The 17,007-nt window shown below is 37.9% G+C and overlaps 1 protein-coding gene across 3 annotated transcripts in view; it reads left to right on the top strand.

The window, feature by feature from the left end:
- The window catches only part of LOC111869375 (zinc finger CCCH domain-containing protein 15 homolog), a 34,546-nt gene that overhangs the window by 4,482 nt on the left and 13,057 nt on the right, over positions 1 to 17,007 (top strand). For all 3 annotated transcript variants that reach the window (XM_023860862.2, XM_023860861.2, XM_023860863.2), the window contains exons 2-6: positions 7,631 to 7,829; positions 11,291 to 11,529; positions 12,231 to 12,350; positions 16,349 to 16,555; positions 16,684 to 16,806. In XM_023860862.2, the coding sequence (XP_023716630.1) occupies positions 7,631 to 7,829; positions 11,291 to 11,529; positions 12,231 to 12,350; positions 16,349 to 16,555; positions 16,684 to 16,806 (888 nt within the window). The remainder of the gene's footprint in view (positions 1 to 7,630; positions 7,830 to 11,290; positions 11,530 to 12,230; positions 12,351 to 16,348; positions 16,556 to 16,683; positions 16,807 to 17,007) is intronic.

The raw sequence follows: 17,007 nt of genomic DNA, 5'->3' as shown, positions 1-17,007 counted from the left end.
ACGTTTGATTTTGGCAATGTTTTCGTCATTTCTTCCTGTCGAAGGACGCCCGGGGCGTGGCATGTCTTCTGTTGACATGTTGCCAGATTTGAAACGGGAAAACCACTCGTAGACCTGTGATTTCCCCAAAGCATCATCATTAAAGGCTTGCCGAAGCATCCCAACAGTCTCGGCTGCAGTTTTCCCTAACAGAAAGCAAAATTTCACGCACACTCTTTGTTCCTTCTGGTCGGCCATCTCACTAATCGTCAAAGGGTTGAAACAGGAACGCACACAACAGAGCACCACAGACAAACCACTTAACTCAGACTGACGCCAGCTCACTAACAGTCGTGGGAGACCCCCAGCTAACACCACCTAGCAGCACAACTCGTAACTACAAAGCATGCGCGTGCAACAGGTCGATTCCGGTTATTTTTGGGTCCCCCTTCGTATATATATTATACAGGGTAATTCAAAAAGAATGAACCGATTTTATTATGCAATATTTTATTAAAGGAAAGTAATACAAAACTCCAGCCAAGTCACAAGTATTCTACTCACAATCAACTTTTATTTCCTGCCTTACAAGTTTTCATTGTGGCCACCACCTGCAGCACGGGCAACATCAATGTGATAAGAGAATTCCTCCCAGGCATGTATCAGAATATCACGATGCACTGAGTTAATCGCTGTTGTTATTCGATGTTTAAGTTCATTGAGGTTAGTGGGTAGCAGTGGAACATAAATGTGCTCTTTTACATATCCCCACAAGAAGAAATCACACACGGTGAGGTCTGGGGATCTCACAGGCCAAGCACTAAGAGCAAGGTCTTGGGCCTCCTTCCGACCAATCCATCGCTGGGGCACTTTTTCATTTAAGAAAGCTCAGACCATCAGGTGCCAATGGTGTGGTGCTCCATCTTGTTGAAAAATGAAGTCATGCGAATCTGCTTGCAGTGAAGTGAAGAGCCAGTTTTGTAGCATCTTGAGATAGGTTTGTCCTGTAACAGTGTTTCCTTCAAAGAAAAAGGAACCATAAACCTTGTTCTGAGACACAGCACAGAAGACGTTCACCTTAGGGGAATCTCTTTTGTGCTCAACTGTTTCATGTGGGTGCTCTGTTCCCCAAATACACACATTGTGACGATTGACTGTGCCGCTCAAGTGAAAAGTCGCTTCATCACTAAAAATTAAACTTGAAATGAAGGTTTAGTCTTCTATCATCTCCAGCATCGAATCGCAAAATTCCATCCACTTCCTTTTGTCGTCATTGGTAAGTGCCTGAATAAGCTGCAGTCTGTATGGTTTCAAATGTAGACGTACTGTTAGCACATGCCAGACAGTAGATTGAGGGATCACAAGCTCATGGCTAGCTCGATTTGTTGACTTCCGTGGGCTCCTCTCAAATGCAGCGTGGATTCTCGCCACTTGTTCCTCCGAGACTCGTGGTCGTCCTGGACTTTTTCCTTTACACAGACACCCACTCTCTTGAAACTGTCGAAACCACCATCGAATGTTCTTAGGACAGGGCGTATTAATGCCGAATCGCCTTCGAAAAGCACGCTGCACCGTGACAACCGAATTTGTTTACACAAACTCGAGAACGCAGAATGCCTTTTGCTGAGGACTCACCATTCTGAGGGTAAGCGAACAACTGAACGTTGCCGGAAGAACGATGCGACTTCAGTGCCCCTGTGGCAGCCATTCACAACTTAGATAACTCCTCTTTCAGGTGGTCACTGACTCGTTCCATGACGATGCTTGAGAACTGAAGCAATGCGTCATGAAATCGGTTCATTCTTTTTGAATAACCCTGCATATAAAATAACTGATTACTGTTTTATAAATAATTAAATATATATGTAAAATCAAAACCACATCTTCGAAACTTATTTCTCTAGGATCCACTTTAAAATCATCCTCTATGTTAGGACTGTCTCCCAAGTTGTTTCTTTCTTTGACATTACCAAACCAGAATCTTGTATGCATGTCTTGTTCTCTCCAGTTTATCCCAAAAGGATTAGATGAAGCATAGAAAGTGTAATATTCCGTTATTGACTTTTCTCCATTCTGCTGTTAACTTCATCTCTCGTACATCTAAATATCTTCTTCAAACAATTTGCAGCCAGATACCTTTAATGTTTTCTATTCCTTCTGAGTGGATCACCTCTGTGGTCTAGTGGTCAGAGTTCCTGGCTACAGATCCAGATGTCTCTGGTTCGATTCCTGGAGCTGCCAGATTTTCTGAGAAGTTGTGGGTCTGGACTGGGGTCCACTCAGCCTCATGAGAATAAATGAACTATTTCAAGGAAATAGTGGCTCTGGTCTAGAAAATCGAAATTAACAGCCGTGGGAATTTGTTGTGCTGATCATGCAACACACACTATCTGCTAAAGTTGGCACTAACTTCGCTGACAAGAGGTGGTCACTTGGTCAGTATAGTTTGCTTGCAGACTAAAATCACGGAATTAGTTTGTTTGTTTGTTTGTTTGTTTGTTATTCCTTCAGAGTGAGAGACCAATTTTCACATATATGTAGAATGGCAAGTAAAATATTTTTTGTAAGAATGATTATAATTACCTTAAATGAGTCCCAAGCAGTACGTGAAATGACCTGACTGAATGTATTAACACTTTTCATTATTATTGTGGTATGTGGGCCCATTGCTAGGCAGTGACCTCAAAATAAGTGACTCTACAACAGCTGTTGCTAGGTAACAGCTCAGCCAACAGACACGAATCCAACAATTACATGGCGACACTTGCACTGCAACAGAGGAATTGTGTTTTCGACATGGTCCATGCTGGGGTCGTGAGCCTCGGGGGGCTTGGTGCCAAGACGAATTGATTGGCAGTAAACCACCAGCTGTAAAATAATTCTGACTCTGACAGTTGCTCAGCACCTGTGTTTATGTGGCAGACTGCAAAGAGGGTTATGTTCTGAGAAAGCTGCAGGGAGGTCTCAGTGGTATCGAGATGTGGTGTGAGTTCTGGAACATAAAAATCAGTGAAGATAAGACTCAGGCCATCTACTTTTCTCATACACTTAGGCTCCCTGATGCTCATCTTACATTAAATGGAAGGAATATCCCCTTCGTCAGTCATGTAAAACATCTCAGTGTAATCCTCGATAAGAGGGTTACATGGAGACTGCACATAGAAATGATTGAAGGCAATGCCTTCAGAACTTTTATTAGAATCTTCTTACTCAAAAGTGAACACTTAAGCACCAACGTCAAACAAAGCAGTGATTAGATCAGTAATGAGTTATGATTACCCCACCTGGGAATTAGTGGCAGACAGCTACCTCTTAAAATTTCAGCAGCTGCAAAACAAGGTTTTCTGCACCATTGGAAATTTCCCAAGGTGCAGTTTGCACATGGCTTTCAATCTTCAATATGTATATAATTATGTAACAAAATTGTGCAGGCAAGAAGCAGAAATCGTACAAGATCGTGAGAATGAACATGTTCGCAACACAGGACAAGCCGAAGCCAGACATAGAAAATGTAAGAGGCTTGAACTTGGCAGTGGTCAAGCTTACAGTTGTTCAAGTGACTAAACTGTTGTTGTAGTATAAGATTAGTAAGATAGCTGCTTTGCAAAGTCTAGACTGGCAGATGACATATATAGCACACAAGGAAGAATTTTCAATAATGCGCTATATGTGTGATACATCCACTTGACAAAGGCAAGGATTTTTCATAAGACCAACCCAACTTCTTGTCAGAGAGAATGTTAGATGAGAACTATGATTGCAAGGGTTCAGTTACAAAAAAAAATACTCTGGTTGTGAGTCTCAAGGGTCTTGTTGCGAAGATGAACTGATTGGCAGTAAACTGCCACTCTGACTCTTGACTAACTCTGACAGTTACTCAGTTAATAAGGATTTCGTTGGTTAGTCAGTTGGGTGGTGAGTTAATGAGTTAGATAACCACTGGAGTTCAGTCACTGTGAAATGGTGCTTCTTAGACTGTGGTAGCTGAGGCCAGGGACAGTTTGGGAACCCAGAGGAAGGGCAATGTCTGCCGTTGGAAGTTGCTATGAAGCAACGGCTATTGAAGACTGTAACAGGTTGAGAAGACCTAGTGTGTCCTGTAGGGGTTTGTGAAGTGTGTAGAACAATGAAAACATAGTCCTTACTTTCAGTTAACAAGCTGTAGGAGTTAGAGGTGTGGCAAACTTATAGTTTAAAATCATATTTGGCTTACCAGAAGCAAGTTGTTGAAATAAGTTGTGATGGCAAAAAATATACATCAGCTCCAAGAGAAATTTAATATGAAGTACCACAGGGTTCAGTGCTTGGACCATTATTATTTTTGTTATACATAAATGATCTGCCTTTGAATATCAAAGAGGCGAGAATAGTTTTGAAGAAAGCAGTCTTCTGGGATTTGGCACCGTGTATATGTGGTGTTAACCGACGTTTCGGAGGAACGTATCGCCTCCATCTTCAGGGTAGAAGAAAAAGTATAAGAAATCTGCAAGCGACAAGACCGTGAGAACGGTAAAAGCAGAATAGTTTTGTTTGCAGGTGATATAAATATTTTGATAACAGCTGAAAAGGGACATATCCTGCAGCAAAAGATAAATAAAGTTATGAATGAGTTATATGGATGGTTCAATGCAAATAATCTTATTTTGAATACTGAGAAAACAATAGCAATGAAACCTCAAATGAAATTTGGCAGAATGGAGATCTCCTATAAATGTGAAATGAAATTTCTAGGTATACATGTTGGCGAGCATATGGAGTGAAAAGCACATATGATGTTCTTAAGCTCAAAACTTCATAAAGTCTGTTACATGATAAAATCCCTTAGGGATATAACAAGCCAACAGGTTATAAGGAGTATTTACTTTGCTCACTTCCGTGGTTATTTGAAGTATGGTTTAATTTTCTGGGGTAGCGACCCAGAAAGTAAAATTATATTTAAATTGCAGAAATGAATTGTTAGAATAATTAGTGTGTGAGTAGATTAGCATCATGTAGACAACTTTTTAAGGATTTCAAATTACTTCCATTACCTTGTGTATATATATGTATATATTTGGAATAGTATGCCATGTTAAACTACATTTAGAAAAGTTAGAACAAAATAACGTAGTTCATAATCACAATACATGCCAGAAGTTAAATCTCCATGCTCAGTTTTGCAGAACAAATGCCTATAAGAAAGGAGTACTGAACATGGGAATAAAATTATACAATAAAATACCAAATAAAATTAGGGAGATAGAAAAAATGAGACAGTTTAAAGAAGTAATGAGGTCATATTTGGTACAACATACATTTTATTCTGTAGAGGAATATATGTTAAATTAAAGATGGTACGTTTGTGAAAGGGGGGTATTTATTTTTAATTATATAAATCTAATTATTGTATGTTTAATGTGTATGGAACATTTTCCTATGACAGTGATTTGACGAGGAAGGAAGAATGGATTGATTGATTGATTGATTGATGTGAAATGGATTGAATTGGTTACTCTGTTGGGGAATTTATGTTGTCTAAAATTTTTAATATAGTTTTATATGGTATGTTGGACATGTACACAATTTGTGTATGTAGTTAAATATTATAGTATTGTTGACTTTTATACAAATAATTTGACTTGTTCTATATCTGGAGGCTGTATTGCAAAATGTGGATTTCTGGAACCAATAAAAATATGAATATGAATAAATCTGATTACCAATCCAAACCTCATCTGTAGTCACACTCATGCATGTGACAGTATCCATAATACAGAGAATGCTGTGTATCTATAGACTGGCAAGCTAGAAATCTGTTTGACTACACCTGTCCACTAATGGCCACCAAACCATCACCTTGTCAGTTGCTGATTTATCTTATTAGTGCTGATGTTTAGCATGGTTAGTTGTCCTACAGATATGTTTACATACAGTTTGCAGTGTCGTGAAATAGGATGTTGAGAAATGAACTGAAGTTATTCTTGTACAGTGTTTCTAATGGCAGAAATGCCATAGAAAGTTTCATAGGAAGTATCCTGACACTACATAGCTGTATAAAGCTATGATTCACAACATCGTAATAAAATTATGTTCTTCAGGATTGGCGCTGGACAAAGAGAAATCCTGAAAAGATATGCAGACTCAAGAAATACCTGATGACATCAGTCCTCAGTTAGAAACAAACCTAAAGAAGTAAATTTTTCATTCAGTTCTTTAGTGTAGGTTGACAAAATGTACTGCACACTTTCGTAAAAGTTGCTAAGTTACAGCTGTACAAAACTGCAATGGTACATAGGCTTTCGCCTCCAGATGCAAAGCAAGATTTCAGTATTCTAGGTGGTTTCAGGAATCGGTATTCAGTGGGCTCCTTGGCCCAGAACTTAAGTTTCATTCTGATTGGGCAAAGTTCCTTGAAGTGGGTACATAAACAGTTAAAAGATCAGATATTAGAGCACATAGAATTTTCATGCTGTTCAGAAAATGCCACTGCCTGATTTAAAAGTTGGAATTTAGGGTGCAGTTAGTGTTTGGATGATAACTGGGCTGATGACTGTTTCCAAACAGATTTGGAACATTATGTGAATATGATTCTGTCACCCTTCTTCAGTCAACTGACTGATGAAGAAAAACTGTTTGAGCGCTTGATGTAAGATAATGTAATGGCACACACTGTAAACAATTCTGTGGATACATTAGATGGAGTCTATGGTGAATGAGTTAAGTGTCCTTCATGGTCACCCATTCTAAATCATTTTGACTTCATTTATCGGACACAATGTAAGAAGTCTGAACAATCAGTGCTCTGTGGAAGATTGTCAATCAAGTATAAGGTATGTGATTTCTGCTGTTCGTATACAGCAGCTTCACTGTGTCTAGAAACATATTCTCACTATGTGAGACTTGCTTAGAAGCAGAATGATCATCACTTTGGGACTTTCCTATCAAATAAGGTAAGGTACACTGCAGCAGCAAAATAGGCCAGTGGGCCAGCATGAAGAGTTCTGTGTTAGCTGTGCAACCAGTCTAGTGATAAACTCTATGCTCTTACTGTATTATATTGTAAATACTGGGAAAAAATTTACAGTACCTGTAGTTGAGCCCCTTTGACACACACACACTCACATGATTATGAAGAAACTCAACAGCTGTGTTTTACTTATGCTCACTGCCTCAAACATAAGTATAATGTAAACTAAATTAACATATACTGTCTACTAAATGTCACACGCATTTAGCACTCCTTGTTATTTGTGAAGAACAGGGCTAAAATCTCAACCCAGAGACTAGATGTCATGACAAATTTGCCACATTTTTCCTCGGTCTTTCCAGGTGGTACCTTGATAATACCTCAACTTAGATCATGATTGCTTCTAGATCCTTCCCCCATTTATTCATTAATCATTCCATTATTCAGTGGTGTATAGTCTTAGCTACTGAGAATTATTAAGTAAAAGAAATAAATAACATACTCTTACTGAATTTATGTTTGTTGACGTAAAACAAAGATGTGTCATAATATGAGGAAAATAATTAGTATGTTTTCTAGAACAACTAATAGCTGTTCCTAATATATTGACATAAAAATTATGCACAAGGTAACAACCTAAGTAACATGTCTGTATCCTGGTTCTTCACATCTATATATTTTATCCAGACATATTTATTTGTGCAGGACAAAACATTTGGCTTGAAAAACAAGAAAGGTGCAAAGCAGCAGCGATTCATTCAGCAAGTTCAGCATCAGGTCAAAAGTGGTGGAAATGTCAAGAAAACTGAAGATTTAAAGAAGCTGGAAAAAGAGAAGAAACTAAAAGATCAGAAAGAAATGAATTTACTTTTTAAACCTGTAGCAACACAGAAAGTTGAAAAGGGTAAAAACGTTATTAGATCCACAATCAATTTATCCATGTTGGCTGTTGGTTTTCACTTGCATTGTGGCCCACTGGAGCAAAACTTCATCACATAATATGGGGAACAAAGTTCGGTTTTTTCATCAGTTCCATGAATAGCACCAAGTAGGTTAATGTAATGGTAACATTGAAAACTCTTGTTTGGAATTGTTTGTTTCAAATCTTGGCTTTGTTTTTGGCTAACAGTCCAAAACTTCTCATGATTTTATTCATTCTCTCAAATGACAGGGTGCTGCCTAGACATAGACAACAAATGCCTCCTTCAGAAGTCTTACTGTTCATGTTTAGCCAGGCTCTTTCAGCATTAAACAATTTCTGCAATTCAAACAGCATTGGAACAGTCTAAGAATCTGTCATTCATAGATTAATCTTGTTCCAACACTTCATTAGTGGAGCAAAACGGTGCAGCTGCAGCATCAGATGCAGTCACTGCTACAAAAGCATTTCAGTTTGCCTGGGTCTATTACTGCTTCTGCACGCTTCAGTCAGTCGCATCCACTGGAGCAACATTTCCGTGGATGTATAACACAGTCCGTCAATAATACAACAAATTGTTCCTTTTTCTTCCACTTACATTTTTATCACAAATTTTGGCCCTAGATGGCCATCCTCAGGTGTCTTAATATATTAAAACTGCTACACTGAACTACCAAAATTTTATTTTATGAACTGAACTACAGCGCGTGATTTTAGCATATATTAATGCAGTGTAGCAGTTTTAATATATTCAGACACCTGAAGATGGCCATCTAGGGCCTAAATATGTTGTGATGAAAATGTAAGTGGAAGAAAAAGGAACACTTTGTTGCGTTACTGATGGACTGTGTTATAGATAGACGTTTTAATATGCCTTGCAACAGGATGCTTAAATACAGAATTTCCATGGACTAGTTATCCTGCAACTGCTGCAGTGGCAAGTTATATTCTTGTGATAAGCACTTCTGTTTTTGTTCTGTAATGAGATGTAAATATTCACTGATGATAAACAATGAAGCTGATGGAACACATAGTGAATGTTCTAAAAATGAATCGTGTGAAGAACAGAATTATTAGAAGAGGCTGTTCATGTAGTGATATTTTGTAGTCTTAAGGAATGGAAGTATATTTATGAAATCACAATGCTTTCTGTAGATCCCTCCATTCAACTTTTGAATCACTTCACCAAATTTCACAAAATTGATTGGTTTGAACATTATTTCATTTTAGCCACTACAGTATCATTCATTGTTTGTAATTTTATAATATTTGTAATAATAACATGTATGCCTGAACTTGTGAGATGATAGAAACACTAGCATTACTAAATTTAGGGTCCTGAAATGATGTAAGATAATAGATCTTTGAATAATATGCAACTTTACCAACATTTTTCTGTGGAATGTAAAATAACACCCATGCAAAAAATTTTCATTAGCTTTCAGTTCACTGGTGATAACTATAAACTTTTGGAGCTGCATGTGAAATTTGGTACACAAATAGACTCTAAATATACCTACATATTACTTACTTACTCACTCATGGAGCTGAGCCCTTCTTGAGGAGCCGCCAATTCTGCAGCTACTCAAGAATTTCCCAGAATTTTATGGAACCCGAAGGTTCATCACCATGCTCACAAGAGCCCTCCACTGGTCCCTATCCTGAGCCAGATCTATCCAATCCATACCATCCCATCCTATCTCTCTAAGATCCATTTTAATATTGTCCACCCACCTACGCCTTGGCCTTCCCTGTGGTCTCTTTCTTTCTGGCTTTCCCACCAATATCCTACAGGCATTCCTCGTCTCCCCCATTCTATTATGTATGGAATATTATTTGTAAGTCAACAATTACAAACAATGATAATGTGAAAGTTTGAGATTATATTCAAGAAATTTGACACACTGTCTTTTCTAAAGACATTAATTATTTTTCCCTTAAAATAGGAAGCACTGCCAGTTTCACAGCACCCATGTTTAGAATTGATGTGATTAATTAAATGAGTTGTTACGTTCTGTTGTAGTAGTCAAACCACAAAGACAAAAATAACACCATCTAATGTGACTATTTAAATTTTATCATTTGAAGACTCATCACCCTTACATGTTTCGATCTCTACGGATCATCCTCAGAGGGCATCAATACTTTTTCGGAAACTACTATTAAATAGATGTTAATTATATACACATGTCTGAAATACACAATGTACACAATGTTCAACCTTTCACATTCACAGCAGCCTTCCTGGTGTTAAAACATTGAACATTGTGTACATTGTGCATTTCAGACATATGTATATAATTAACATCTATTTAATAGTAGTTTCCGAAAAAGTATTGATGCCCTCTGAGGATGATCCGTAGGGATCGAAACATGTAAGGGTGATGAGTCTTCAAATGATAAAACTTAAATAGTCACATTAGAAGGTGTTATTTTTGTCTTTGTAATTGTTAATGTGACGGACCAGAATGAAACAAATTAAATTAGTCAAACCACCTTCATCTGTTGTGCTGCAGCCACTGTATGCATCAGTCACAGTTTCATTGCTCTAGCAGAATCATAAGGCAGTTATATTCACTATGTGGCCCAGCTTTACTTTCTAACAATCCTGGAAATGAACATTATAATTCAGCTAAGTAAAATCTTGTTGCACATACAGGCTAAGGCGTTTTCAGTGTGAAGTAGAGTTGTCATCTAGGACCTGATTATGCTCTCTTGTCATTTGTTATGGGAGGAGAAAGGGGTCATGAGGTACAGTGTCTACCAGAAAATGCTATTATAGCCAGTAAAACCCGTCATTATGGGCTCATGCTAAATTATTGCCACTTTATAGGTTTATAGTAAACCAAAGTACAGCTGACGTGCACACACATGCATGCCCCTACTCATTTAGACAGTGTTCTCCAGCTTGTCATTTCATGGCAACAATCAGAAAAGAATATTTTTAAAAGATGAGGAAAGTTCCAACCATTCGTCTGAAATTCAGTTAATTTTGTGTACAGTAAGTTGGGCTCTGTTCATTAATATAACAAATACTGGGTCAGTTATTTTCTTTTAGTAGTATATTTTACAGTGTGATAAGTGCTCTGTTAACCATTTGAAACACGGTGGTAGCTGTATATACCACCAATTTTAACATTCAGAAACTCTGCATACATATTTGTGTGTTTTGTACAAGTCTAAAAATAAACACCAGTTATTTTCCTACACAGCATAAACAAAATGATCTTTATAATAGAGGTACAGTGCATTTTCTATGAGGTGGGTACACGATTTTAAATACTATTTAGATGAACTTCAAGAATATGAGCAGAGGGGAGGTAACTATCTTATTGTGATTTATATCACATTTAGTATCTGTAATGAAAACATATTAATCGCCAAATGTGTATGTAGTTATGCTAAAGTTATTCTGCTCAGACCAACTGTAATCTTTTAATTTCCAGGTACAGATCCAAAGTCAGTGTTGTGTGCATTTTTCAAGCAAGGTCAGTGCTCAAAGGGCGATCGTTGCAAGTTCTCACATGACCTAACACTGGAGCGCAAGGCAGAGAAACGCAGTGTGTACTGTGACATGAGGGATGAAGGGGATGATACAATGGAAAACTGGGATGAGGAGAAACTAAAGGAAGTTGTTGAGAAGAAACATGGAGAAGCAGAAAGGAAAATGCCTCCTACTGATATTGTAAGATTAATAGCCTAATTCCATGATAAAGAGTATTCCTGTAGCAGTTGTTAGTTATACAGTTGATCTGGACATTTGCTTTTGTTATGGAACCTAGAGGTTCATCACAGAATAACAGTGAGTAATTATCAACTGCTGAGAGAGGACCTTTCACGGTGAGGTTAAGTTTTTAGTTAAAGTGAATGGTAAAGGTGTCATCTGTAGTTTCAAAATTGATTTCATTTCTAGAAACTCTACACAGAAAGAGGCAAGTTTTTGCAAGCTGTGGCATTTTGGCCAGTCGCAATTTACTAAACTGAGATATGATTGGAAATTGATCAGCTACAGTACTCCTAGAGCCTGTCCATGTTAGTCCAAGAGACAAGTTTTTACAGTACTATAGAACTGTTGCATTGTATTGTGTTCTTCGTAAAATACTCGCTGGCTGTGCTAAGTATTGTGAGGGCCATCTACTGAATGTTACGTAAACTATTAGAATACATGCCAAACCCTGCACCTTATCAGAAATTTCCAGTCACTGGTATTTAATGGAAGAATAGTTACACTGGATCTTTCTGGCCACAGATATGATCATGTTAACTTCTTGTAAGTATGTAAGGTGAAAAACGAATACCAGTTAAATGAGTTTGATTAATCCAGATTAACATCTAGTTGCAATCATTTCCATAATTTATTTTCTTTTTCTTTTATTTTCAATTTAGATATGTAAATTCTTCCTTGAAGCTGTGGAGAAGAGTAAATATGGTTGGTTCTGGCAGTGTCCTAATGGATCAAGCTGCATCTACAGACATGCTCTGCCTCCGGGATTTGTTCTCAAGAAGGTTAGAAATACAGTTACATTGCATAGAGCATATCCTTCCTAAGAAATTCCTGTTACATTACATTACATTGCATTGCATTCCATGGATCCAAAGTTAGTCAAAATGACTGTAGGATGTGGAATATGTCATATTAATACAAAACATATGTACAGACCCAGTGGAGTTCTCACACAAGAGAAACCAAGAATACACAGTGACTACACACAAGGCTATTTAAATATACATAAGTTATTTTCTAGACAGTAGGTATTCGTCAACAGAGTAGAATGAATGTGTATTTAAGTATCGTTTCAGTGATATTTTAAGTCATGCCTTTTCATTCATAAGACCTTTGAGATCAGATGGCAGGTTATTAAAAATATTGATCCCAGCATAATATGCGCTTTTCTGAAAGCATGAGAGGTTAGCAATTGGTTTATGAAGACAGTGTTTGTGTCTTTGTTAATACTGTGTACATCCACATTTGTCTGAAAATGTTCTCCATTACTTGTAATGAAGTTTATTAATGAATATATATTGTGACGTGGGCGACGCAATGGTCGTTAAAACACCTCCTCCCTTGTGGTGACATAACAAGAAAAACCGCGGTTGCTATGCAGCAGTAAACAACTCTCAGCAGCGTTGCCCAACAACGTCTTTGTAAACATGGCGTCACGCAACAGGGGAGCCCATGTAGCGACTGTTGATAGGCAGTCAGTAAACACAACATCACACAACATTGAAAGTTATCACGTAACTGTTTTCTGTGTTGTCCGTGCCAAGGATAAATAAGGAGCAGCAAACACTATTCAGTAGTGAGTATTAAGCCAGTTACGAGTTATGAGCAGTTGAAATATAGCCGCTGCCGGGGACAGTTGAATGGATTCGCCGAGATGTAGTTGAGCAGAAATTGAGATAGTGAATTTGTATAAGATTAAGACTGTATAACTGTGAATTGTATAAGTGAAGAGCAAATGTGCAGTAAATTCGCTATATCCAGTATGACGTAAAGTTACTTGTCATGTGACCTATACCCAACACGTGACAATGTATTCACAAGGCACAGTTAAGATCTGTAGTCTCTTAAATAGATCTCTACAGGAATTACAGGATTTGACACCCATCATGATTCTAACAATTTCTTTTGCAATGTAAATACCTTTTTACTGTCAGATGAATTACCCCAGAAAATTGTTCCATACTTCATTAAGGAGTGAAAATAAGCAGAATAGATTGATTTGAGAGTGTCAGTGTTACTAATATGTAACGTGAATCTAACTGCATAACATGCTCTACTTTACTATGGAATCAACCGATCGATGTGGTTTTTCCAGTTTAAATGATTATCAATTTGCAAGCCAAGGAATTTTGTGTTTACTCCCTCTTCTATATACAGGTTGTCCCAGGAGGAATGTGCCAGACTTTGGGAGGATGTTCCTTATGTTAAAGTATGCTGATATAACCCAAAACACCTATGTCCAAATTTGAACGGTTACGGAGATAATGGCCCGAGAAAAGTGTGGTCTTCTGGCAGGTCATGCACTGTACCTGTCAGCTGACAAGTCTTATCAGTGTTTGTCCTTGAGTGTGGTGATGACTGCTCACACTAACCACATACACTCGCATACCAGAATGCTCAGCCAGCCATGTTACGTCAGTGCTTGCCATTCATGTGTCATGTATAGTGCTTGGAACCCTAACGACAACTATGACATGGCATGCAAGTTTTTTTGTAGTTCAATTTAATGGCTTCATGTCACTCACAAGTTAGTCTGATGTTACGTACATTATTAACATTACAGAAACCACATATTCCTGCCCGTTTTAATATGTATTTGGTAATCAACAAGTGTGACACCTGTCAAAGTTTCACACTTCTCTGGCCATTATCTCCATAAACGTTCAACTTTGGACATAGGTGTTTTGGGTTATATCGTCATACTTTAACATAAGGAACAACCTCCCGAGTTCTGGCACATTCCTCCTGGAACACTTGTATTTATCATTATATCCTATATAGTCTCCTACCTAGGATTCTTTAGGGGATTTGTCCTTTCTACAGAATGCTGTTACCAAGCTTTAGTAACCAGTTCATTCCATATTCAGTGATCAATATACATTTTATCCTTCCTTGTGCTATAGCATTTCATATGAGCCTTCGGCTAAACCAAAGCTTTGAATACATTTATTATGGTTAATAATTGTCAACTTTCTCAGTACCACAAGACTGCCTTTGTTTTTGTCTCCTGACACTTCTTTGCCCTTCAGACTGCCACACCAGCCACTCAGCTTTAATTATATTTACAATATTTGAGTTATTAAAAGCTCAGAATAACTCGTTACATTTTCTGCACCACCAACAATTTCTTACCTCCTAAAAAAGCAGAAGATGTAAGAAGTCAGTCTGCTTATCATAATATGTTGAAGGAAAATTAGCACCCTCTAGAGAGAGAGTTAAAACTTGTAAACATTGCCAAAGGATGTTGGAATCTACCAACATAATTTTCTGTCCAGTATGTCATGTAGGAGAGACATGGGAAATTCTTTGGTCCATGCAATAGCCACTTGCACCATAATATGTGAAATATGTTACCAAGATGCAGATATCTTTGTTGTGACTGTGATGGGTATGAAGTGCATGATATTGACAGTCATCAATATCATGGACACTTGGTGATCAGTTTTCATGGAACCCAAAATGAACACCACATTTTTGGAAGGTGACTCATCTTAGTATTTATTGCTTAACTCTGGATCAGTAATTGCTGGCATGTTGGAAGTACAGTTTTATTAAGGTGCGGCAACACTGATGCCTTTTCTTAAGTAAAAAGATGTTCTCGTGTTTAATTAGGCACCATGCCATGATGATGTATAGGAGACTGTAGCTGTAGTTCCATGCTAAACACTAGATTGAGGTGAGTGGTCAGCTTCATGCCCTGGCCACCTTACCCATGGGAGAAGTGTCCCTAGTGCCCCTTGGTTAGGAGACTGTGTGGGTCAGTCAGTCTGGAGAAGAGAGAGGTCTCTTGCTCCTTCAGGGAATTGAATCCAGATCCCTTGGTTGATCAGCCTATAGCCTAGTCACTGTACCGAATGAGCTATCCTGACCCTCACCTGCCTGAAGCTTTGTATGACAATAAATCTTTAAAGAATTATCACACTCATAAGAGCAAAAATAGAGTATAACATTACAGTGACCGCACAGAACATTTGGGTTTGATGGTGACAGCAGATACATCATTGTAACCTGATAGCAATTAAAGATTTTTATCAGTAATTTAATTTGAGGAAGTAAACACTTTTGTGAACCTTTAACGCCAGATCTTTCAGAATATTGTGACACTGTAATGTTAACTATAATATTAAACATGTGACATCAGGGCACTGATGAAGTTTATGTAAAGATTAGAAGATTTGATTATACGAGTATTAACCACATTCAAATTGATTGTATCTCTTTAGGGAAACGTTTGTGGAATGTGGTAGCATCCTTTTTTATTTTATAACATACTATGACATGAGGCCTGACAGGATAAGGGAACAGAGAAACAACCAGTGCTAGGCAACGGCTGTGTAACACACAGCAATATCAGAGCCATCACTAAGCAACGTATACACAAGAGTGGAGGAACTTTGGAAGTGGTGGTTTCTGTGCAGTCCACGCTGAGTCTACATAAAGTGTCAGTTTTGCGTTGTGAATTAGTTTAGCTCAGAAACCAGTTCAGTGCAGGAGCTAGCAGCAGAAGAAAATACCAGCTGAAGAGAGTAGTCAGAGTATGAGGTTGGAAGTTGCTACCAAGCAACATGACTGAGAAAACTAGTCTTTGTGTGATAATGATCTGTAAATTGTAGTCATGAGCTGTAAAGGTGTCCAGTAAATCCAGTTGCCAATTCAAAACCTGTCGATCCTCACTTAACATATGACAGTACATTTAGTAACTTTTGTAGAACATTCAGTTGTCATTACTGGTGTTAGTTTATTGTTTTCATGCTAAAGAAGTTGGGTGGTATCTTTGTAGGACAAAAAGAAGGAAGACAAAAAGGACGAGATTTCACTTGAGGACCTGATTGAGCGTGAACGGGCTGCACTGGGTTCAAACCTGACTAAGGTTACTCTGGAAACATTTCTTGCATGGAAGAAGCGAAAGGTAAAGGAGAAGAAGGAGGCAGCGATAAAGGAGGAGGAAAAGAAGCGGTTAGACTACAAAGCAGGACGGCAAATTGGGGTAAGACACAAAAATAGGTTTTTGGTTCATGGTTATGTTTAAGCCAAAGTTATTCAAATTTTGAAAGTTTGAACTGTTTTCAGATTTCATTCATGTTCTAATGAAATGTTGACTTGTGTCTGGTGCAGATATCTGGACGTGAAATGTTCTACTTTAATCCTGACCTGGCAGTAGCTGATGAGTTTGAGGAGGGAGATGAAGCATTTGATTCCTACAATTTGGACGATGAGGATGGACAGAATAATGTTGAGGTACTTATTGTTCCTTACCATAGAACAGTGTTCCGCAACCTTTTTCTACTCGCGGCACACCATGAAGTATCCATGACTCAACACGGCACACCAAAATGTTATTCCCCTCAAAAACGCATGATATCAGACAATTAATATAAATACGTAACGTGATCAACTTATTACTATAATATTATTATACTGTTATTTTATTATCATTAA

This window comes from Cryptotermes secundus, unplaced genomic scaffold (assembly GCF_002891405.2).
Source record: "Cryptotermes secundus unplaced genomic scaffold, Csec_1.0 scaffold584, whole genome shotgun sequence".
In the NCBI taxonomy this organism is placed as follows: domain Eukaryota; kingdom Metazoa; phylum Arthropoda; class Insecta; order Blattodea; family Kalotermitidae; genus Cryptotermes; species Cryptotermes secundus.
Note: the sequence above shows the minus strand (reverse complement) of the source record. Positions and strands in the feature narration are given on the sequence as shown.